General features: G+C 45.5%; 1 protein-coding gene across 3 annotated transcripts in view; it reads left to right on the top strand.

Moving 5' to 3' along the window:
* The window catches only part of SH3PXD2A (SH3 and PX domains 2A), a 260,811-nt gene that overhangs the window by 50,663 nt on the left and 187,071 nt on the right, over positions 1-23,077 (top strand). For all 3 annotated transcript variants that reach the window (XM_064663221.1, XM_064663220.1, XM_064663222.1), the window contains exon 3: positions 22,826-22,901. In XM_064663221.1, the coding sequence (XP_064519291.1) occupies positions 22,826-22,901 (76 nt within the window). The remainder of the gene's footprint in view (positions 1-22,825; positions 22,902-23,077) is intronic.

Here is a 23,077-nt window from a genome sequence, read left to right as displayed (position 1 = left end):
CGTGTTCTGGACAAAGTGGTAATGGAGTTGTGGTTGGGTGGTTGTCCTGACCCCACTGTGAAATGAGAATCTCTCAAAGCTGTGTCTCTGACAGTTGTGTCCTCCATTCCCTTCCTTCTCATGGCCAGGGTCTAGGACTGCACTATGGCATCAGTGACTGTGATGGATGCTGTTTGGGTCATCACACCACATGAACATTTTTCCATGCAATGTGCTGATATTCTCCTGGATGTCAACAAGTACTTCTTTCCCTGGCATTCATATCCTGTGTGTGGAATCAGTAGTATTTAAACATTTCACCACACAATCAAGAAGCTTTCTCCTTATCTAACACAGATTAAACGCTAACTCACTTCTAGGGTCTTAGAGGAGCACAACATTGAGTGGCAGGCTGTTTTAAAGACTAATTTTTCCTGCCATCATTGTATTGTCTTTGTGTGCTGTGCTACCACAACCTCAGCTGTTACAGAGGGACTGCACAGTTAATGATCTGCTCTGACTACCAAAGGGAATTCATCTTCTACCCTGATTTCTTGCCTTTTGCAGCCTCTGAGCAAAAGTTCAGCACTGGCAGATCTTTGTTAGCATTCAATTTGTAGCTCTTCTTTAGGCATGCTCCTGATCCTAGAAGTAAAACAAAGTTTAATTAAGCTCCAGGCTTTATATGTAGTTAGACAAATGAGTAGCAGCGGGTTGCTGGGTTTTTTTATTTGCATTTGTTTTTTGGTTTTTTGGAGTGTTTTTTAGAAATATTGGGAGCAGTGCCTGGACAGTGTGTGAGCCATGGTGGGCAGTGGAAATTGCTTTGGAAATTGCTGCGCCTCAAGATGCTAGGGCTTGGGTTTTAGTCTGCACCCTTTGATGAGGCTTGGATTGCACATTCAGTGCCCTGTGAATCTCACCAGCCAGAGGAGAGTGTGAAGTCCATCTCCAAGGTGTGTGATCATGCTGGGACGGCAATGACTGATGAGTGTTCATAAAGCAGTTTCCCTGAGAGCCCCAGTCTCCACAACAGTGACTGTGGAAACTGTCCTGGTTAGCAGCACCCAGCAATCGGAGTGGAGCTTTCCCTGACAGAGTTACAGATACAGTCAGGAAAATCTCAGAAATGAGTTGCAGAGCTCTGCAATGGTGAGCTCTCACTGCTTATAAAGAGCCCAGTGAGGTGTGTTTTGTGGAAGGTGTATGGACTTTACGAGTATGAGAGAAGCCTGTTCTAAATGCTATCTGCCCTAAGCTTGCGTAAGATTTGGAAAAGGTTTGTGAAGGTTCAGCTGTGATGCCAGTTCTTGGTTCAGCTTCCCTCTCCAGTTCAAAGCTGATGGCTGAAAAGTGATGCCACTTGACCAGATGCACATGTATTCATGCAATAGTATTTTTAGACTGAAAAGGCCTCTGTGGGTATTATTTGCAAGCTAAACCAAATTGCTTTATGTGCTTTTTGCGTGCATGCATTTTTTATGAACTACCTAGAAAGAGTTTAACTTGGGTGGGTTTGTCCAACCCAAGAATCTCAAGGGAGTGCTGCAGAACTGTAATGGATAGCAGATTTCTCAGCAGAGGAATTTACTGTGTCTGGAGTAGTAACCTGATTTATAAAGGACTAAAACCATTCTGTTGGGAAACAGGAAGGTTACCTTATGCTCTAATATCAGATACTCTGCATCTACCAATTGAACTACACAAGCTTGTTACCTCCAAAGATCCTTCATGATCCTTGCAGAATATTGAACTCCACTTACAGACCTCTAGCAGGCACAGAAAAGAGTGAAATTGGTCAAAAGGGCTATTTCCTGGAATTATTCCCTGCTTTCTAGAGGTTCGGTTTGTGTAAGTTGTTCTTGTTATCAGTACCTACACTCCCCACCTATCGCTGACTTGGAGGCTGGGAGGATGGTAAGGACTCTGTGGTGTGGGAAGGTCTCTCCTGGATACAGCCACAGAGAGGAAAAGCAACAAGTTTTTCCAAATGAACCGAGACGATTTACTTCAGCTGAGGAGGATTCAGACCTATTTTCATAGCTGTTGGTTACTTTATGTGTTAAAAATCAAATGTATCAGGAGCATTAGTTCCTGCAAGGTTATAGAGCTAATGGAAATCTAAAAACATGCCTGAAATTGCCAAAGATTCTGAACCATGATGGAAAATTTTGGTATTGGGCCCAGACCTGCTGGTTTTGTGCCTGGGCAGTATCTCATACAAGGGATTATGCAGAATAATGATAAAATTGGGCTAAAAGCTTTTTTTCATCAGAGCGTGTCAAGGCTCAACGTATACCTCCCGTGTTATCCCTCCTCCATCTCCATTATTCTGGTGTTGGAAGCTCTCGTCATATCCCATTAGGTCTCCACAGCAGGATTTAAAGCTCAGCCTTGGGAGCAGCCCACTTGTTTGTTAACCTTGTTCCAGGTTTTGTTTGCTGGAACAATAAAACATGGGGGAGCAGTTTGGCTGTAGCACTGGCCCCAGCCAAAGCTACAGCTCTGGGGCTGCTGGCCTCACACAGGCAGCAAATTCCCCAAGTGCCGCTTTATTAGCATATTTCCTCTTTTCAGAGATCAAGATCAGCCTTTTTATTTTTTTTCTGGAATATCTGTGAGAAAGTTAAATTCCTTGGCTGGATTTTTCCGTGGCCTTTCTTCCCCGAAACACTCAAGCCCTGAAAGTTCAGGCATGACAGTTCCACCCTCTCCGCTACGTTGCCCCTCTCCCCTAATCGTACTCAGCTTTTAATTATTTATACTGCAGGAAAATCGCATGGGGTTCACACCCCCAGCCCTGAAACACAATTCCGCTTTTGTGCAGGGAATACAATCCTTCACTTTCATTAAGTGTGCGGAGACCAAGATGAGAAGTGCCTGTTGTGTTCGCATCCCTTGGCTCACGATGAGAAGAGCTGGTTGTTTTCACAAACGTCCTAAATAGCCCTGCAAGGGTTATGTGGAGTTTATTTACATTATTGCATTTAAGTGCAAATAGAAAATCGCCCAGACATAATGGAAAGTTTATGCAGGGCTCTGTCAGGGCTCTTTTCCCTGTCACCTCACCCCTCCTGGCTTTCTGCTCCTACAGACTCAGATGTGGGAAGGCCATGTCTGGAAGGAGCCAGTAGCTCTTGGTCCTGTCACACCAGAGTTTGTCTACAGGACACAGAAAAGCATCAACTGGCACCTCTTCCACTGTGGACTGTGCACAGTCCTGCCTGCCACGGGGAAGGCTTGTGATCAGGCTCACCTGAGACTGATTTATGAGCACTGGGTGCTATTTGCTTCTTTGCTGTAGCACCTGAATCCTTTTCATCATCAGCTTACTGTGTGTGAATTTGGGAGTTTGTTTTCCCCTTATTCCCTTCCTGCTTGCCTCACGTCTAAGCACGGTTCTCCTTTTCTGCAGCCAGAGAGGTTTCATGTCTCGTGCAAATGCAAGTATTCCCACTGCAGAACCATCTTCTGCAATTTCCACTTCCCCTCCTTCAGGGGAAGCATCGAAGTGGAGTGGTCAGGGCAGCAAAACCCACAGAGGAACCACAGTGCTGAGCAGATGCTTTATGTAGTCATGCAAAAAGCAAGAACAGTGATGCTCTGGGGGAAGCTCAGTATCCTGCATGCTCATTCCTGGGTGTCCAGTTTGAACAGCCTTCAGCTAAACTGAGGGCTTTGCTCTCCACCTTTTGTTTTCTGTTTCAAAGGAGAGGTCTAGTCTGTAGGATCTGTGCAGGAAAGGGAGGACTCGAACTCTTAAAGCATGTCAGATCCCTTGGCACTGCCCTGGCTGGCAACCCGCTGACTCCACCCCTGTCACTGAGCATTTACCCACACAGGTGCCCATAACTGAAGTTTTTTGAAGCTACCCCATTTCCTTGCAGGGTTAGCGTTTGCTCTTCCCTGTCTGTGCCCAGGAGAAGCATGGCAGAGTTGATGGTCCCTTGGTATGTCTGTGAGAGGAGGGTGCCCTGGAAGCAGTCCACAAGCATTCCTGGGTCCAAACCCCAGGATATTTATTTTGGGTAGTAGCTGCAGTTATGTAGCAGCTCACGGTTCAGGCCTGCAGCTGTTTCTGATGGTGCATGTGTGTCCTTGGATATGGGAATTGTTCAAGTGCATTGGAACCCCGTGAGGGTGCAAAGTCAGCAGAGCAGGGAGTTACAGTCCAGTGAGGAGGTTCACACTTCCGAGTGGAGCAAGTTGTTAATAAGTTCTTGATGGCGGGAGCTGTGAACAAGCTCTCAAAGGACTAAGCAGAGACTCAGAAAAGCACCCTAGTGTGTTTAAGATAATTTCTGTAATTCTGCAGTACAAGCAGAATTGAAGCTGCTCATGGGGCATCAGTGTTGGTGCAGAGATGCCTCTGATTCACCAGGTCAGTGAAGGGCAGATTCTAATCGATTCAGCGGTGCTTTTGCAAACTGAGGTAACATCAGAGCTGTGTGCCTGGGTCTTCATGCATTTGTTTTTTTAGAGCTGTGTTAAGAAAACCAGTGAGACTTGCTGAGCTGCTACTTCAACCAGGTGTTTTGAGAGAGGTGAAGGACAAACTACAAAAACATTGAGAGAGAGAGGGGAAAATGCCAAATGGGAAGAAATTAGAAAGCAAACTAGAAAAGGACTAAGTAAAATGATAATAGGGAAAAATTCTTTCCAAGGACTAAGGTGAGTTTAATGATCAAAGTTTTGTCTTACAGGGAATACATCTTATCCACCTGGAGCAAAAAATTATTTCGCAGGCTTTTCTTTTTATCTGTCTAATCTCTGGCTTTAACAGCCCAGTAAGGTGGCATGTTTGGGCCTCTCTGTGGTCTGGGCATCTTTGAAATTCAAGTTCAGGCTTGTTCTGATCACTACAGTGATGTGCTGCTTCTGTTTGAACAAAACTGGCACGTGTCTTCCTGGTGAAGAAAATGTGGTGTGGGATGGCACATGGCAAACACCTGTGTCCTTGTAAAAAGTTCTGGTTATCTGGTAGGTTTTGTGTGTCGGTGACTTTTAGTGCAGCTCTGCAAAAACCTCTGTAGCCATGTGTGATGCCTGTTGTGTTGCTATGCTGAGGGTTAGAGGGTGCTGGTTAGTTACACGTAAGGGTAAGATTTAGCATTTGGTGCTTCAGAAGGTGGCAGAGATTCCTTTGCCATTGGGATCTGGGAATAAGGCAGATGGAGTGATAAAGGGAGGTGTGATACATGAAGGTGGTCCCTAGTTACCCTTATGTAAAGGGAAAAGTTTGCAAAAGGTGTTTCCAGGGTGGAGAGAAATCTTACAAATTTGCAGGTTCATTTTGGGCGTGGGACAGGCCTGGATTATACATGAGGGTGCTGTGGGCTGTAGGAGCACTGGGGCTGTCAGTTCCTGCCTGTTGTTAGGAAACCTCGTGCTGAATCCTGTTCCACTCTTAGGTCAAAATATATTTCATCGCCTTAGTGTGGAAATGTTTTTTGTGTAATTAGGAGCTGGGAGTCTGCGGTGTGGAAGAAGGAGTGGGGAACTTCTGGTGTGGCAGGAAGGTTATCTGGAAATATATACACCCATAAAATGGGGGCTATAATCAGCCCTCCTGGAGAAAGTTTATTCATTAATGTTTGTAAAATGCTTTGAAGTCTTTGGCTGGGAGTCTTTTTAACAGAGCCAAATGTTAGCTGTATTACAGTAGCTAAGCCAGACCTTAATGACCATGTTCCCTTTCCTCCCCCTGAGCCCCCAGCCATTTTTGACAGGGTTTGGTGAAGAAGTGAAGCATCAGCAGAGTGACCAAAGAGAAGTGAAGTGCTCAGCAGAAATATAAATAGTGCTTTTCTTTCTTGAGATTATGTCCTGGTCCCATGGACTCTTGTGGTCAGGAATGGAATTTGTAGAAGGGATGAGGAGTTTATTTCCAGGCTTGTACCATGTTACTGCAGTTGGTAACTGTTTAGGGTTCCCTTAGTTGGTACTCGCTGGTGTCCTTTGGGTGTTTAAAGTCATCCCAGCTTATCTCCATGGGAAGCCACCAGAGTGAGACTGGCATGCTGGAATGGGAGGGAGACCTGGCTGTTGATGGAGCACGTGGGCGAGCAGGGGAAGGACTTTGCTGGGGTGAAACAAGGAGGCCTCAGGGGAGAGCTGCTTTGATGGGCTGCTCATCAGCGGCTGCCCGTAAATGCCCCTTGCTCCACGTCTCTCCATTTCTTACAGCACTGTCTATCCCCTGTTAATAACAGAATAGCATTTGCCTTTTGTTTTTTCTTGACTTTTGGTGTCAGGAGGTGAGACTTGGTGATGGCACTGGTGGCAGCAAGGGTCATTTTTTTTTTTTTTTCATGTGAAGGAAATAGAGTGGGTTCTGTTCATGCTGTGTTCCCCAGAGTACCTGTGGATGAGATTCCAGCACAGAGGTGAGCAGGTAAATGAATGTCAGGAGTCATGGTGTAAGGACATGTCCCAAAGAATGAGTTACTGTTAAAAAATTGTTGTCTGGGCTTGCACCCATTTGCTCTGGGTGGCAATTAGGAACAGCTGATTAGCATGACCTGGTTTGTCATGAGTTTGGACGTAGCCTATAATTTCCACAGCTAGCTCTGACACCATGGCTTGTGGCATATTCATTCCCTGGCCTCACACAGGGTTAGGCTGGGATGGCTTCTTGCCTTGGGGACTGCTTTGCTAATCATTGCCTGAAGATTTGAGGTACCCACACATACCTTGATATGGGGGAAGCTGCTCTGCACTGGCATGGTGGGTCTCAACTGGGAGAGAAAGGCAGAGCACCCTGCGTTGTATGCACCCTGTAGTGAGGATGCTGGAAAGGTGCTGAGGCAAAGCCGAGAAGGGCCAGCATCTTCCCCAGAAACCTCTTGTTTCTAATGATCCATTGTCCTTCGAAAGCACCCTCTGATTGTGGTGCTCGCAGCCAAAGACTGACCCAGCCCTTGCCTCTAATCTCGTCTTTCCTCTTACAGTCCAGTCCCTGGAAAGACGCAGCTCTCCAAGAAGACATTCCAGGGGGTTTTAATCACTGCACTCACTCGCTCCAGCCCTGCTGTGCTTGTGGTCTAAGCACCTGCTGTTTCATTTAATTAGCAACAAATGGGAGCGTGGGTTGGGGGGAAGAGGGAGCAGCACCCTGGTGAAGTATTTGCTGCGATGTAATGTATTTTATTTCGGGTTCGGAATGGAGGCCATGAGGAACATTTTCCAGAGGGCTCCATAAACCACCTCTGTTCACAGGGTGATTATTTGAGGAGGGAGGGGAGTGTGGATTTAAATCGGTGCCGCTAATTTCTGCAAACAACCACATTATTTTTAATTCATACTCCAGACTCCCTCCACCCATGGCTTGATGTTGGGAGCTGTGAATTTTCCACATCATAACAAAGTCCCTCTATAAAAGAGAGCCCTTTAAATATATTTTTAAAAATTGATTTCAAATACATCAGGCTCTCAAGTAAGTCAATATTCAGAATGGAAAACTAACCCTTTCCTTCCCTCGTGTTAATTTGTTTGTATTTCAGTAGCACATACCAGCTTTGAACAGAGGTACATCTCTGTGGTGTTAGGGGCTAGAAAAGGCATGAGAAGCCACAAGCCTTGATTGAATATAAGTTGAAAGACATAATCCCTTTGTTCATCGTGATTAATTAAGCTTGAGAGCTCTCTTGAGATAAATGCATTACATTGCCAGCAGCATTTTACCTGTGTATGGGGCAACTGGAAAGGGAGACTTCAGCATTGTGTCACTTGTGCTGGACACTGGCTGTGTCCCTGCCTTTGGGAGATCAGCAGCCAGAGCTTGGTGCAGGGAAGGTTACAGTCACTGCTTCCATGTGCTCCAGCCCGCCAGCACGGGGGGCTGTTTTTCTCCATGGGGGTGGCGAGTGTTGTCTCATACTCCTGCTGGTGCAAACTGTAGTTCCTAGTCTAAAGGCACATAATGTATATTGGCCTTCTGTCTAATTTTCTTAGGGTGGTTTCTTGCACAAGAGCTGCAAAAAAGAACACTGTATTTTTTTCCCTGCCCTGACTAAAGCAGAAGAGCTGGGTTTTAGAGATTTGTGCTTTGGATTCCCTGTTCTGAAAGAGCATTCGTCTCCCATGGATTTTGAGAGGATAAATTAATATGTGGCTGTCAGGTATCCAGATGCAGTGGTGACTGCAGTCATGTCGAAACTGAGACTGATCATTTTGTTCTCACGTGGAGTTTTAGCTTCAGTCCTGGGAATTGGGTTCTGATCCAAGGACAGTAAAAGTTAACAGAAAATTCTCATCTTGTGAGATTGTCATAATCTTGAACACCAGAAATAGGGAAATTCTTGCTGTATGTCCATCCTACAGGCGGTCAGTATTAGAATAGAGTATTTCAGTTGAAAGGGACGTACAATGACAATGTAGTGGAGCTGCCTGAGCACTTTGGGCTAACCAAAAGTTAAAGCAAGTTAATGGCATTGTTAATGGCCTCTTAAATACTGAGGAACTTGGGGCATACCTACAACTCCTAGGTAGCCAGTTCCAGTGTTTGATCACCTCTCTATTAAAGAATATAAGCCAGTTTGTAGTTTGCTGCAAACTACCTAATCCTTGTATACTCACTGCTGTGAGTGAGCTCTGTGCTCACTGACACCATAATAGCTCCTGGAGACTTAACCAGTTAGGAGATAAATGTAAGAGGTTTCCCTGGGAAGGGAATTTGGTTGTGCCTGAAAATCCAGTGGCATCATGAAGAAAAGTTGCCTTTGCATGAAGTGCCAAGACATGGAAAAGGGGGCCTCTGCATCCCAGAAATCACTGATTTTGCAGAAATTGGCTCTTTCTCTTGGTTTTTGGAGTATTTTCATTGTTTTTTTCATCTGCTTGCAGGCACACAGGGCACCTGCATGTGTCCTGGAACTGTCAGACTCCTGCAAATCAGCATTCTGCTGAGAATCAACCCCATAAGCCCCCAGCAGTATCTTTTCCTCATCTTAGTTTTTCCTTCTTTCTCTATGTTCCTATCTGATGATAGAAATAGGTTCTTTCTGCATGGTTCAAATATGGAAGCAATACCTCGAGGGACACATTCAGAGTCAGAATATAAAGTCTGGAGTTCTTTTTCTACCTTTGACATTTGAGAGATGCTTTTAAGTAGATGAGATACTATTACAGTGTCAGCCCATCTGTCAGCAGGAGCATTGATGTATGAATCCTATTCCTTTGCTCAGTTTTAACAGAAAGGCAAGTGAAGCTGTCTGGTGGTTTGCCTTGCTGCATGCCTCAGTATGGCTGAGAAGGGAAATTTGTTTTCATTTTCAAGGCTCTGTTGTGCTTGCAGTGTTTAATGCTGTTCCACATCCAGGCAAGGGGATCGCCTTCTGAAGCTGCACTTGCAATTCAATTCCTCTTGTAATGGAGAACAGCCCCTTTGCCTGCCCCTTCACCTGCTGGCACTTGCTTCCGAAACACGAGCATCTTCCTCCAGCTTCAAATCCTTCTCCAGGTTGATACTAATCTGCAAGGTTCAAAGCAGGGGTGAGATTTCAAAGTTTCCTTAACCACATTGGATCTGCATTCAGGCTGTGTTGAAAGCCTGTGTGTTGAAGCACATATAATCACATCTCTGCACCTGTTCGGGTGGAGAAAACTTCTTATGAGTTTTATTTCTGTTCTTAAGCCACTCTCATTTTTTTTCCATTTCTGGCCAGTGTGATGTTCTCCTGCATCTGACCTCATGGAGAGACATGCACCAGCCCCAGATGAAGGGCTAGAAACAATTGTCTGCACCTGGAGGAAGAAAATAGGTTATTTGTGTGTATGTGTGTGTCTGGTAGTGCAATTTATTTGTTCAGTTACTTGAGCCAAGGTTTCCCCCCAAAGGAAGCCCTAATTAAGCATGATAACTTTCCATCTGAGTTCCTGGCAAAGAGCAGCTTGCTGTGCTGGCCATAGGAGTGTAGTTGCTGCCCTCCCATGCCTTTTCTCTCTGTGTTTGATAATGAAGGAAGGTTAGCAGGAGCTGTGCTTTCATGAGGCTGATGTCTTGCTTTCTGATGGAAAACAGACCATTCTGTGCTCTGAAATTTTTCTAACTCTCAGTAAGGTGATACCTGGAACCTAATTTTTGAAGTTGCTTGTGTCCTGGTAGAGAGCAATTGATGTGTCTTTCCTCCTTCCACCTCCTTCTCTTTTCAATTCTTTCTTGTTTTGGTGGGGGGTTTTGTTTGTTTGTTTGGGTTTTTGTTTGTGTTTTGTTTATTTGTTTTTTAAAATTTATTTAATAAAACTTTTAGTGCTAGGTTGTGCAGATGGCAGGTGCAGTGGCAGCTCTCTAGACCTGATCGCTTACAGCCATAGCTGAGGTGCTTAAAGGCAGATCAGATAAAGAACCTACAGAGAACACAAGAACTGGGTGGCCTTACAAAACCAGCAGCCAGGTCTGATACTGCAATGCCATCACACAGCTTGACTGCTGCTCATAAGGGAATTTCAGGACCTGGATGTGGCCTGAATCTCTTTGATGCAAGTTACTCTCTTCTTGGATGTTTTCTGTCCAACACCATTATCATGTGATTTTAGGAAAAGTCTGTGAAATGTTAATTCCCCACCTGAGCCAGGGGCTAGGGCAGAAGAGAGCTGTGTGGTACCTGCAGCTTGTTGGTTAGACTTAGACTTTCCAACACATTTTGTGAGGATGTTTCCACAATCTGGGCATCCTTCTGATGTCTCTTTATTGTGGCTTTGTGTGGTGGAGAGTAGGACAGAATAGACAAAAGCAAATCCACAGGGAGGATCAGAAATAGCCCTGGATGCCTGCACAGTGCCCAGCAGGGCACAAATGACTGTCATGCTTGTTTGCCCTGTCTATCTGCCCCATCCAGCTTCTAAACCTAATCACAAGATGTGGAAAGGCATAGAAATCTGCATCCTCAATGTTCTTGTCCTGGATGGACATCAGCCTGACCATCAAAGCAGTTTCTTTGCCTCAGAAATGTTTGGGAAGGAGCTGCTGGATGGGATGAGTTGTTGTGGCTGTTGATTTCCTGCAGCTTGCTTTCCCCAGCTCCCTTTCCTTGCATCACCCAAGCATATCTTGCATCATATAACCGGTGTGTATCGTTCAGCTGGCCACAGTGGATTACATGTGTGGCCAGGCAGGCTGGAGAACACTTGTGTTTTCATTTTACAACCGAGTACGTGCCTAGTTATGTACAAACTGTTTCTGGCACTGCACTGCTCCTCCTGTTATTGGAAGAGCATCTGCCAGAGGAGAACAGGCTTGGATGCTCACTGGCAAGGTGGACATGTAGCTAACTGCCTATGGAGAAATGGGTGCTGGTGTTCAACCCATGTGGCTCTGCAGTTCCCCTTGCCTTAAAGCTCAGGAAGCTGCTGCCCTGACAGGGACAGGCACAGCAGCTCTGGCTTTCAAGGCAGCCCTGTGCTGCCTGTGGTAGGTAACAGTGTACTGGGTACCTCTTGCACCTGGTACTGCTGACTGTGGTCTCACTGTCAGGTCTTGCAAATGCCACCAGGCAGGGATACAGGCTGGAAACCTCCTGATGGGAGGATGGAGCTGGAAGGAGTGCCTTTCCTCCTGGATACAAGCATCTGATTCCATGTGCTATTTGTCCCTCACAACTTGTAGCAGTTTTATCATTTGCAAGTTTGGAAAAGTCACAGCCCCAACAGTATTTCTTGACAATGTGCCTGCACCACTTAAAAGCTACTGAGATTAAAAAAGACCAAAATAACCCCCTCTGTTGTCAAAGACCTCCATCAATGCTTTTAATACCCTGCCAAATATTACATGTGATTAGTTGGTATAATCCACAGAATACCATCTGGTCCACAAGCGACGTGTCCGGAGATGGATGATTATTATCTGAATGAAAATCCTGGAGTAACACTGGAGCATGTGGAGTGTAACACAGAGGCCCTGTAAACACTTGGAGTGCCCACCCAGCACTGAGCAACACACGTGCAGCCGCCGTGGCCGCCGGCCAAACCAGTCTACTTTCCCAGGGTTTGCTTTCATTCTCAATTAAATTAACAAAGCTCCTCAGGCAGACTTGTACTTACAAAAATAAGGTTCCAGTCCCAGCCTCCCTTCTTAGGGTTCTGGGTCGTGTTTGTCCTGCAGGATGTGTTGTCCCTCCTTCCAGTGCAGTCTTGTGTCATGGTTTGGTCCATCTACAAGGCCCTTTGGGACAGCTCTGCAGGTCCCCTGGGATCCTCCTTCTGGCATGGGCTTTTTGAACTCAGATGATACCTGAATTCCCCTTTCATTTTTAAAGGGAGAACGTTGTCCATGCTGCATGTTGGGGCAGGGATTGGAAGGAGCTGTCATGGGTTTGAATGTGCAGCAAAGGTGTCTGTGTTGTGTGGTTGTGCTAATGATGGGATCTCATTAAAACAGCTTTTCTGATACCTGTGGACTTTACCTCCCCTGCCTAGAAATAAATCTACAGAGAAAAACCAGTCTCTGAGATGCCATTGCAGTAGGCACTGGTAAGGACAGATTGTTGCAAGCCTAGGTTTGTTCTTACATTGTATTCTAGCATGTAAATACTTTCCTTCCTGCATTGCAAGCACAACTGAGCAACCAATGCTTGAAGTCTGTCCTTCCTATACATGGAACACCTTTGCTGTCCCTACATGCCAGATGAGCATCCTGGGGAGATGCCGGCATGGCACCCGAGGCAGGGCAGTGCCTGAGCTGAAGGGTCCATGGCAGCTGGGGCTGGCAGCTGGCTCTGAACTGTTGGAAACCGCCTGTCCTGCTTGCTTACCTCCCTGGAGGCCTGGAGCAAGGTATCTGTTACATGTGCAGCTCTTTCTGCCTGCTCAGGTGGTGGGATTTGTTGTCTATACTCCTTTCTAAATCCTCCAAAGACGAGATACACATGTGTTTGGAACCAGATACTCAGGCAAAACATCTCGGGGTTTGGAGGTAGGGAGAGAGGGAGAAAAGAAGACAAAGCAGTCTCCTCCCAGCATGGAGTTAAAACCTGTGGTTGTGTTGTGCTTGGCACAGTTTCTTCATTGTACTGAGCTGGGCAGTTGCTCTCCCCTTCTCCCCAGAGCTACAAGAAGTGTCCTATGGAGATGAGTAGATACCATTTCAGATGGAGTTTCTGAAGTAAAATGTGCCATTGTGTTCAGAGCTATTGTTTCTGTTTTCAATATTGAAGTTACTCGTGGTTTCCAGGGGACAATATATCAAGCAGAGCTAACAGGCTGTAGAGAAGATGTAGATTATAAAAACAGGATTAAGTTTCATACATTTGGAGCTAAAATCTCATCTCTGTCATAGCAGTGTAAGTAGGGGAGAGTCTTGCAGACTCGCAAAACTCTACCAATTTAAGTAAGGGCGTGTTTTTAACAAGGTTTAGTTAAAACCATGGTCACCACTGTGTGAGCAACAGATGACTCTCTAAGGATATATTCTATGGGTGCAAGTTCAATGGCCATCCAGTGTATAAATCAGGTTTCAGAGCATGTGCCAGACTTTGCACTGGTTCAAACAAAATCAGTTTACAAAGATGGGATCTGGCTGGCTGAGTAGTCCCTGCCTAAAACACTGATGAAATAAACTCTTACCTTTTTATGAGAAAGGAGTAAGGAAATACAGAAGAGGGCACTGCATGACAGATGTGATTTTCCAGCCCTTAACACCCCCATTACTTTTGGGGCTGCCTGAACCCAGGAGGAGTCATGCTGGCACACAAGGGGATCCTTAAATGAAGAACCCTCAAGATTCCATCTTGTTGTGGAGCACATTAGGAGTTTTGTTCCCTGGATAATCTGAACAAAACAGAGGCAAAACCAAACCAGCTTATACATCATGCTGACAATATGTGGTGTTTTGTTTTTGTGAACAGCAAGGGTGCAATTAATAGCAGCACCCTGCTAATGGCCTTATGCTGCTTTTAGGATGCTCCCTCCAGCACCCTGCTTGCAGCTCCAATGCAGTGTTCGACACTGCTACCAAGTGTTTCTGAAGGATGAGAGGGTTTGAAGCCCCACAGCCTCCCACCAACCCATCCAGCCTTTGTGCTGGGCTGAGCTGCTCCTGCTTGCTCCAGTTCAGGGCAGAATTTAGGTACTTGCAGCCTTTGCAATGTGAGGCCTTTGGAGTGGCTCAGTAAGGTTAGCCCATGCATAAACCTTAAAATCTCACTATGGCTACGCTGTATTTCAGTCATTGGCTTGAAAGGCTTGAAATTTAAAGAAAGATGGAAGGTAAATATTTTTTAAAATTCCCGGGTGATGTAGGGAGTGGTGATGAATGGAAGTGACCTTGGTGCTTTGCTCCCTTTCAGTGAAGCTCTTGGAGCTGCCGTTGTGCTTAAAACTGGAACTTCTGCTCTGACAGTGCTGTCAGATGCAGTTCTGTTGCTGTCTGAAGGCCAGAGCTTAGTCCCACTCCCCTTGGTGTCCAAGGGCAATTGGGATTATTGGTGCGGTGTCTGTCACTGGAGCATGTTGGTCTCTTGATGCTTATGTGCAGTCTGAAGGAACACGTAAAGCCTGTGGTTTTTGTATGGGTAAAAAGTTGTGGGATGTAAGGAAAGATGCTCTTCTGTTGATGTTAGCTCTTCTTCCCAGTCAGGATTTTTACTGTGACCTGCAGCGAGCCTTTTAGGACATGGCCAGGTCGTGCAGCCTGAGCACCTGGGCTGGCTCTGGATGTGCCAGCTCTGGCAAAAAAAATGGCAAAATGCTTGCACCCCATCACAAAATTATGAGCCTTTCTCAGAGGCCTTTCTCAGAGGCTGAATGACCTGATGGGGCATGGCATCAACATGGCTCTGACATCTGTCTGCACGACCCTGCGGTGCCACATAACTGCAGCATTCATCTCTCTGTGCCTCTCTAAAACAGGCATTGTGGTATGGCCTTACTTCCCAGGGATGATGTTGGGACAAATCCACTGTAGATACCAGAGCAACAGGGGACATATAATCACCATGGTCAGATGGAAAAGTATGAAGTAGCCTTTGTCCAAGCATCTTCCAGTGTGGTTAAGTTGGATGAGGCCAGTCTAATTAGTGCTGAGGAAAGAAAATGCTTCTGGCAGGAGACTTCAATAGCTGCTCTGTGAAAGGACAGTGTGGTCTTTCTGAGAAGCTCTTCAGAGATACACCAAGTGCCTCTATCATCCCAGACCAGCACCTCCGAATGTTTTGGCAGTCTGTGTTAGCCACAAATGTTGGGCTCGTTCTGTGGAGCCTTTAGAGAAAGCTGCATTTCTCTATGAAAAATACCAAATGTCTCAGCATTCCCTGTTTTGATGGATTGTGTTGGGGAAAGATCCCCAGACTCTGCTCCCCACTTCTTTTCCCCTGGCTGCATTAGTTGGATACTGAGAGATTTGTAAGATTTCCAAGATTTCTGGTGGAAATTTTCAGACCTGAGAAAGGCCTTTTCCCTTTGGGGATTACACCATGCTGTAATTGTCTGTTCTCTTTATTTTATATGCATTTTCCTGCTTTTGTTTGACTTTCTCACGGGTCGCACTATATTTAATTCAGAACATATCCTATAATGCTGTAATTGTCAGGCCTGTCAGCCAGTTATACGGATGATTTTTGCTGTAATTTTTTTTCCCTTCAAAATAAAAGGAAAACAGTTGCTGCTGCTTCTCAGGGATTGAGTTAATGCACTGCTCTTGCATGCTGTGGCATCATGTAACATCAGAAGAGAGCCAGTATCACTGACTGACTGATATAATTATTCCTGTTGCCTTGTGGAACCCGTTACTGCTTTAGGAAGAGATGAAGTTGCACCTCCTTCTGCTGTGGAAGATGTCAATTATACATGTGAGTGACTAAACAGATGGGCTGTAATGTTCCATGTCCTCACCAAAAGATCTTCAAGTCTTTTGCAAAGTTTTACTAGTTGATGTTATGCTCAGGAATAGCTCTGCTCTGGCCAATTTTGAAGGGGTGGGAGTTAGCAGACCTCCTGCTGTCTTGTGTCTGTGAGAGTGGATTGGTTTGTTGTTCCTTTGAAAGGGTGAAACAGAGGAGGAATAAAAAGAAGGTCAGTGTGATGCCCGTTCTAGAGGAAATTCTCTAACAGCTGTATCCTGAGAAGGGATCTACCCCAAGGGCAGCAGGTTCAATCCCTGTCATGCCTGTCCTTCTGTCATTGATCTCAGCAGGTATGGTCCTGAACTGGAGTAAATCAGGTCCTTCCACTCACATCATGGATGTTCCGCTGATTAACCTTAGCAGAAAACCCATCCTGAAATCAAACCATTGAAGAAGTGATCTTTCTCTAGACCAGTAGATAGAAGGTGAATCTGTGGAAATGGGCTCTCATATTCTCCACTCTCTTGCTTGTTTTCACCTGCTGATATTTAACTGATGATACATTACTTAATAGCATGAGATCCATTTTCTGGAAAATGGCTTAAGTGAAAGACCCCCTTGAATGCTATGGTTAACCAGGGGAATATGCTACAGATGGACAAACCACAAATGAGAGGATATGCAGATCTGAAACCCCCGATAATACTACTTCTATTTCTTTCTGTCCTGCTGGTTTTAGATGAGTACAGTTTCTCTGAATTCAGTCTCTGACTCCTGCTCTGAACCTTTGATGCAGAGCAGGATCTCTTTTTAAATCTCATGCCACCTACCTGAGATCTGTCTCACATTTTACAGGTGTAAAAGCAGAGACAGGACCAGAGATTTATCTGTGGGAAAACTCTGGCAGATGACAGAATTCAAATCAATTCTGGCCATCCTTTTCTTGCAGATCACATGGTTTATAATTCAAAATATAGCTGATGATGCTGTAACCATCACTTCTGTCAGTGAGCAGCACAGCTGGTTTTCAGCTTCAAAATGAAAGGAAATTGCTGCAGCTCCTCAGGGTTTTAATTAATAACTCCTATTCTGGTATCTTACTTTCCCTTCTCATTTAAACTTTCATCATCTGCCTTAGGGACTTTCAGCCTTTTCTGACTTGCAGATGCCCTTAACCCCTCCTGCTGAGGGTGTGAGTTCCATCATCACTAGTTTCAGATCCCTGTAGTATCTTTGCTTTTCTTCCAGTTTCTTTGGCAGACTCTTAAAGTATGCACACAACCCCATACGCATACAGATGCCTCCTCTCCTCTTCCTCATCTCCCGTTGGCTGTGGCCCTTTCTTCCAGCTTAGGACTCTGAGCTCAGATCAGCCTTGTGAGAAGGGATCACCGGGAGCTGGGGTCACCATGTGCCTGATGCCTGACTGGCCGCATGTACTTTACTTTTCAAGTCCAGCAGTGGCTAAATTAAAGTTATTGTCAGCTTGCCTCATTTCAAATGAAAAATGCATTTTCTGATGAGCACTTGGAAAAAGAGAAGCTAATATGGTTTTCAGTACGGGAAGAGTTGTAGTCTTGGGACCACTTGAGTGACCAAGAGTAAAGTGGCAAACTCACTCGATTTTCTGGGGGCACCTTTCAAAAAAATCTGCTGCTCTTGGTTTCTTGATTTTCATTCGCTGTTTCTCTGGGACACAAATAAATTAGACACTGGAAAGGCAGCAAGGCCTCATCTCTCTCTGCAGAAGGTCAGAGTCCATCATTTTACAATTGTGGATATTGTTTTGCTGGCCAAAGTAAGTCATTTGGGTGAAAGTCATCCTCAGGGTCTTTGTGTGTTAAAATAAATCTCCCATGATTGCAGTGGTGACCTCCTGTGGAGCTTTGATTTTATCTGTGCACATGGCAGACCTACATCTACTTGAAAAGGAACCAGAAAGGTATCCACTCTGTTAAGAGATTATGTGGGTGTCCTCATTTGCTCATTTTAAGAGGTATTGAGAACTTCACTCTTCTGACTGTAGGAGTTAAAACTGCTGCAAGGAAGGAAGGGGAGGAACTAACAGCCCAGCAGGGACCCAGCTAGAGTCTGTGGTGTAAGGCATACATGGAAGTCAGGTAACTGTCTCAGTGGATTAATTTCAGGGAGTTGGATTTGGCTACAAACTTCCAAAACCTCAAGACCAAATGAGGAACAAAGTTCCTGCTGGCAAATGCCACAGGGTCAAGCCACTGAGCAGTTTATATGTTGATGTCCCCTGCACTGGTTCATTTGTAGCAGAGTAAAAGCCTCTGCTGCTAAAGAGAAGTCACCCTTAGTGTCAGGTGTTGTAAGTCCTTATATCTACAACATAAAGAAATGTTGTTTTATGGAAATTTAACCAAGATAAGTAAAATTTAATAAGTAAATAATTATCAAGGAGATGCTTGGCTTCTTATCCTCAGAGATGCTACTCGTAGCATCCCAAAGGGTGGTTGTCACTCTTTGTTAAGATTTTTAACCAGGTGTTACCATTACAAGGCTGACAGGGTGGAATCCTATTTTCACAGCAGAACTGATGTGAAGTGACCACAGGTGCCACCAGCTGGCAATCGCTGGGCCCAAACACTTCTTATGAGCAGGAGCGTCCCTTTCTTCACAGTGTATTGGCAATCTTGGGGAGGTGGCCTGCAGCAGGAGGGATGAGAAGGAAGACGCACAGGGAAGTGGCTGAGTTGATCTCCTGAAATCTTCCTATTCATTTGTGCAAGTCCAGTAATGTCATGATTATGGGCAAATAGAAAGGAGCGGAGAGGGCCAGTGCTCTGAGTCTGCTCTAATTTAATAAGCAGCAACTCACATAATTCCCTTGATTTTTAATTGATTAACTGCACCAATCATTTGCTGACCGCTGTAAAAAAGTCATAATCTGGACCACAAGGTTTATAGCAGGTCTTCTAAATGAGTTTAGTTCAGAAGCAAGAAGGAAGCTGCTTGGAGCAGAAGACAGGACTCCGTGCAGGACTTAGGTAGGAAAGCTGTTGGCAAACGCAGAGAAGCTCAAAGAGATAAAGCCTGGAGAGGTGATTTTCATGCTGAGTTATTTGTGGACAGGCATCTGTTGTGCCAGAAGCAGGAGTGGGATGTGTTTGTTCAGCCTGACTCCAGACATGCTGGCTGAATGTATGGGAAGCTCACTTCCCGGTTTCCATATACCCTCCCTGTTTCCAAACGGATCCTCCACCCTGTGATACAGGGACATGGTAACAGGTTTCTTTCCTGCTCTTCACACCAGTCATGCAATTGGAGGCTCCTCCATGGTGAGATTCACATATTAGCAGTTGTAAGCAGATTAACTGAGCTCCTCTAGGTTTGCCAAAATGCATTTTCTTGCCTGCCCAAAGCCGGGTACAACCCTAATTCAGTCTTTTGGAACTCTGCATCCAGTCTTCTGTTTGCCTTCATGCTGGGATGGTTTTACTCCAGGTGACAGAACTATTCTCATTCAGCAGACTTTGTCTCTAAGTTTATTGTCATATATCAAAGATGTGAGCAACAACTTGTGGAAACTGCCCATATCTAAGCAGAATAACCTAGGGCGTTAAGTGAAGAGTTTTTTTTCATCAATCATATGTGTATTTGCAATAATAACAAGAATAATTTCCTTTAATGGAAAAACATTTGTCACAGACAAAAGAGTTCTTGACTTTCAAATGGTCTGCAGACATCTAATTAAGTGAACTGAAAATCTGTTTATTAGTCTTTGTGTTATAATCATAAGAACTAATCTGAGTGGACGTTGGCTCAGGACCCCCCATCACCTCTGGAGATCTGGGATATTTCATTCAGGTCCGTTGATCTGTTTTTTGGTTTTTTTCCCCAAATCCATCTCTTCCTCGTCTTCCACTTTGAATCCTTCTCTGTGGGTGGGAGGATACAGAATCCTTTCCTAGGATTTTAGCTCTAAATTTCATTGGCTTTGAATGCCAGAACTGGGTGCAGGGAAGTACTGAGGAAGGCTCTGTGCTTCTGATGCGTTTCATTTGGCTGTAACATCCTGAAGGGTTTCTAGCATGATAGAATTGAGGGGCAGCCATTGCATTCCAGTCTGTGTGGCAGGTTCTCCATGCTGTTCATACTCATCTGTATGGACGTTGCCATACCAGGAATGTTTTTTGAGGCATTTATGAGGACAGTTGGGCAGAGAGGCAAGGGCATTATTACTGGGCTGCTGTTACATCCTTGCTCGGGTTCTTTTAGGTCTGTTGTGTTTCCCGTGTCTTCCCAGAGATTCAGCCAGTAGTTTCCTCCTGAATGTCCTGTGCAGCTGCCCATCAACAGCCTGTCTCCCTGTGCAGCACAAATTCCAGACCCAACTCATTGGTCCAGAGACCAATCTACAAGCCAGCAGCAAGTGGTCTGTGGTCAGGGATTTGGAGAGGGACCATCACACTGCTCCATGGATGCCCAACCTCACCCTTTTCCATGGGTGCCCAGCCTTGTGTGGATTTTTAAAGGAGCAGCAACTTTATGCCTCACCTTCAGTTTTGCACAAACATGTACATGTTTCCCACTGGGATATTGGCGCATATGTTGAAGAAGATGAGAAATCTTCTATACTTCCTGGGGACTTTTCATTGGGACAGGCTGTGTCCCCATGAATTGTGTTGATGGCCTCCTTAGTGCCTCTGTCTCCCCCAGCTCCCTGCCATCCAGACCTTCCCAATGGGGGCGAGAGCTGGGGTGGAAAGTGTAGTCTAGGCAAGTTTAGCCAAACTCTTCCAGCTGCAGTTTATTGTATCTATTTTGCTGATATCCACCCTTTAGATAAATAGCACTCAGTTATACATGTTGTGAGTCTCTTGATGTGGTTAAAAAGGCTTGTATTAGCCAAGCTAATCTAACTCCAAGAATAACCATGGGAATTTGACTGTATCGGTTCCAGCTTGAATCAGTCACCCTGTAGTAAAGTGAGAATTGCCTTCCTGGCTAAAAGTGTAACAACAGTGAAACTTCAAGTCAGTTGGTGGGGATTCCCTCCCCCTCCTTTTTTTTTTTTTTCCTTCTTTGAACAAAACTCCTGCCCGTGCCTGACCTCAGACACCCAGAGCTCTACCTACAAGAAAACAAAATTTCCCATTTTCAATAAAAAACATGTCTCTGTAGGCAGAAAAGTAAGTTAGCTAGCAATCCGCAAAGCTATGGTCTATTTATTTACCAGGCTGACTCCCTGATGGGGAAACATGTGGGATCTTTTAACTACTTCTCCCGCACAGATGTTTCTTCTGCTCCCGAGTTTGCTCTTGATCTTTGGTTTGCTGTGCCATATGGTGAAAACTCTGGAGATGTTCTGTGCGGTGCAAGAGGAAAAGGATTCTGTGTGCTTAAAACAAAAACAGTAAAAAATAATAATAAAAAAAAAATTCTGGCTGCTTTTTCCCCAAGTTAGCAAAAAAATATTTTTAGAAGGAAATCTGTCGAGCTAGCAAAACCACTGTTAACTCGCACATCCTCGCTGTTGGACATATAGCACTGATGAGATTAAATGCTGGTTGATGAGCATCCTTCCGCCTCCCCCAGCTTTTGCTGCCACTTTGGGTATTTCTGTTGACCTGTAGATCCAGTTCAGGTGAGGAGATAGGGGTTCTGCAAGGGCAAGTAAGATGACTGCTTGCTTTTCTTTCCTTACCTTCTTCAGAGGCCACAGGGGCTGTGGACTGTGCATTGAAAGACATCTCTCCTGGTCTGTTGGGAAGGAGCCCCAGGGCTGGGGGGAGTTTTGGAGTTACCCCTGTCCAAAGCAGCTGGGGCTTCTGTGTAGGGAGGGGGCATAGGGCATTGCATCATACATCTGACATGTGGGGGAAGTGAAATAGAATGTCAAAATTTGGGTACTTATCTTGGTGGCACCATGTGCTAAATGAGAGCAAAAGATTGCAGAGGGTGAATAGGGGGGGCAGTTTTCAGGGCTGGAGTTGGTGTCTTTTGGGCAGGTCCATGAAAATGCCATTGTAGCAGGTGCATCTGCAGTCTGAGGTTGTGCCTGGCCTTTCAGCTGGTCCCTCAGTGGCACTAGTCCCTCCAGTCTCATCACCCAAAAAGATATTGTAGGGCTCATTTAGGAATGTCAGATCAGTATGCAGCTTTCCTAGGTTTGTTTCCCTAGGAAGTCACTGGTGGTCAGCTGTCTGCTCCAGCATGCACACTAGGTAATAGCCATCAATACCCCTTTGAGCTCCTCAGGTTGAAAGCTGGCTGCAGCTCTGCAGTAAAACAGGATCCTGAGCCTGGACAGCTCTTAGGGGTACATTAGAAACAGGTGGTTGTGGTGGGCTGGATTTGGAAGGTGGTAGTGCAAGATCTTAGCTGATGTGGGCGAAACTCTGGCTCAGGTGCTCCATAACCATGTGCTGAAGGGTGCTTGTCATGGGCTGAGAGCACACTCACCTTGAGCTGTGCTTTCTGACCATTCGTGGGGCTGCTGTTCTCTGGGATGCTCTGCTCTCTGAGGCCTCCCTCCCTGCTGTCTTTTCTCTGTTGCTGTCCTCCATGTAGGGACTGCAGTGGAAGATATTCCTCAAAACTCCATCTCTGTCTCCCTGGGAAAACAGGAGCGCTCTTTCATGCTGGACCAAGGCAATGGGCAGTGTCTTACCAGAAGAGCAGAGCAGGTGTTTAATTAAATACACTTTAATCTGGTTGCTTGAACAGCATTTTTAGTGGGGCGGGTGGTCTGTCACATGGTCAGGTAAAACCTGTGTCTCCACCAGCACAGGCAGTCTGTGGATAGAGACAAGGCATGTGTTTTGTAACAAAGAATGGGAGCCTAATTTTAGAACAGCAGCAAGGCCAGGCTCAGATGTCAGCCTGGGCCCTGTCCCAGCTCCTCTGTGCTGCCAAAAACTTGCCCTCCCTTTCTTGGAGTGAACTGTTTCATACCTTTTTATGTATAGGCTCCCCTGCAATGAGGCAGAGTAATTCCTGCAGTCGCTTTTGTTTTAAACCACACACAAACCAAGAGTTCTCCTCATCCCTATGCAGCCAGTCCATGTTCTCCCCCTAAGATGTTTGTTGTGCTTCCTTTGCAGATGCAGCTTCTGGACAAGTTCCCTATTGAAGGAGGCCAGAAAGACCCCAAGCAAAGAATCATTCCTTTTCTACCAGGTAATGCTGTGGGGAAAGCCCTAAATAAGATGGGTGAGAGCAGTTGGTGACTGCAGTTCCCCAGCTAGTGCTTTTTGTGACCGCTCTTATAAATGCCTTTTCCCTGGGAGCTCACACATCCAGTCTTGTGATACCAGACCTCCACCTTCTCCTAAAATAACTGGCACGGTGTTTGG

Source organism: Pseudopipra pipra, chromosome 8, assembly GCF_036250125.1.
Source record: "Pseudopipra pipra isolate bDixPip1 chromosome 8, bDixPip1.hap1, whole genome shotgun sequence".
Lineage (NCBI taxonomy): Eukaryota > Metazoa > Chordata > Aves > Passeriformes > Pipridae > Pseudopipra > Pseudopipra pipra.
The sequence above is the reverse complement of the archived record's forward strand: the minus strand, read 5'-3'. Positions and strand labels throughout refer to the sequence as shown.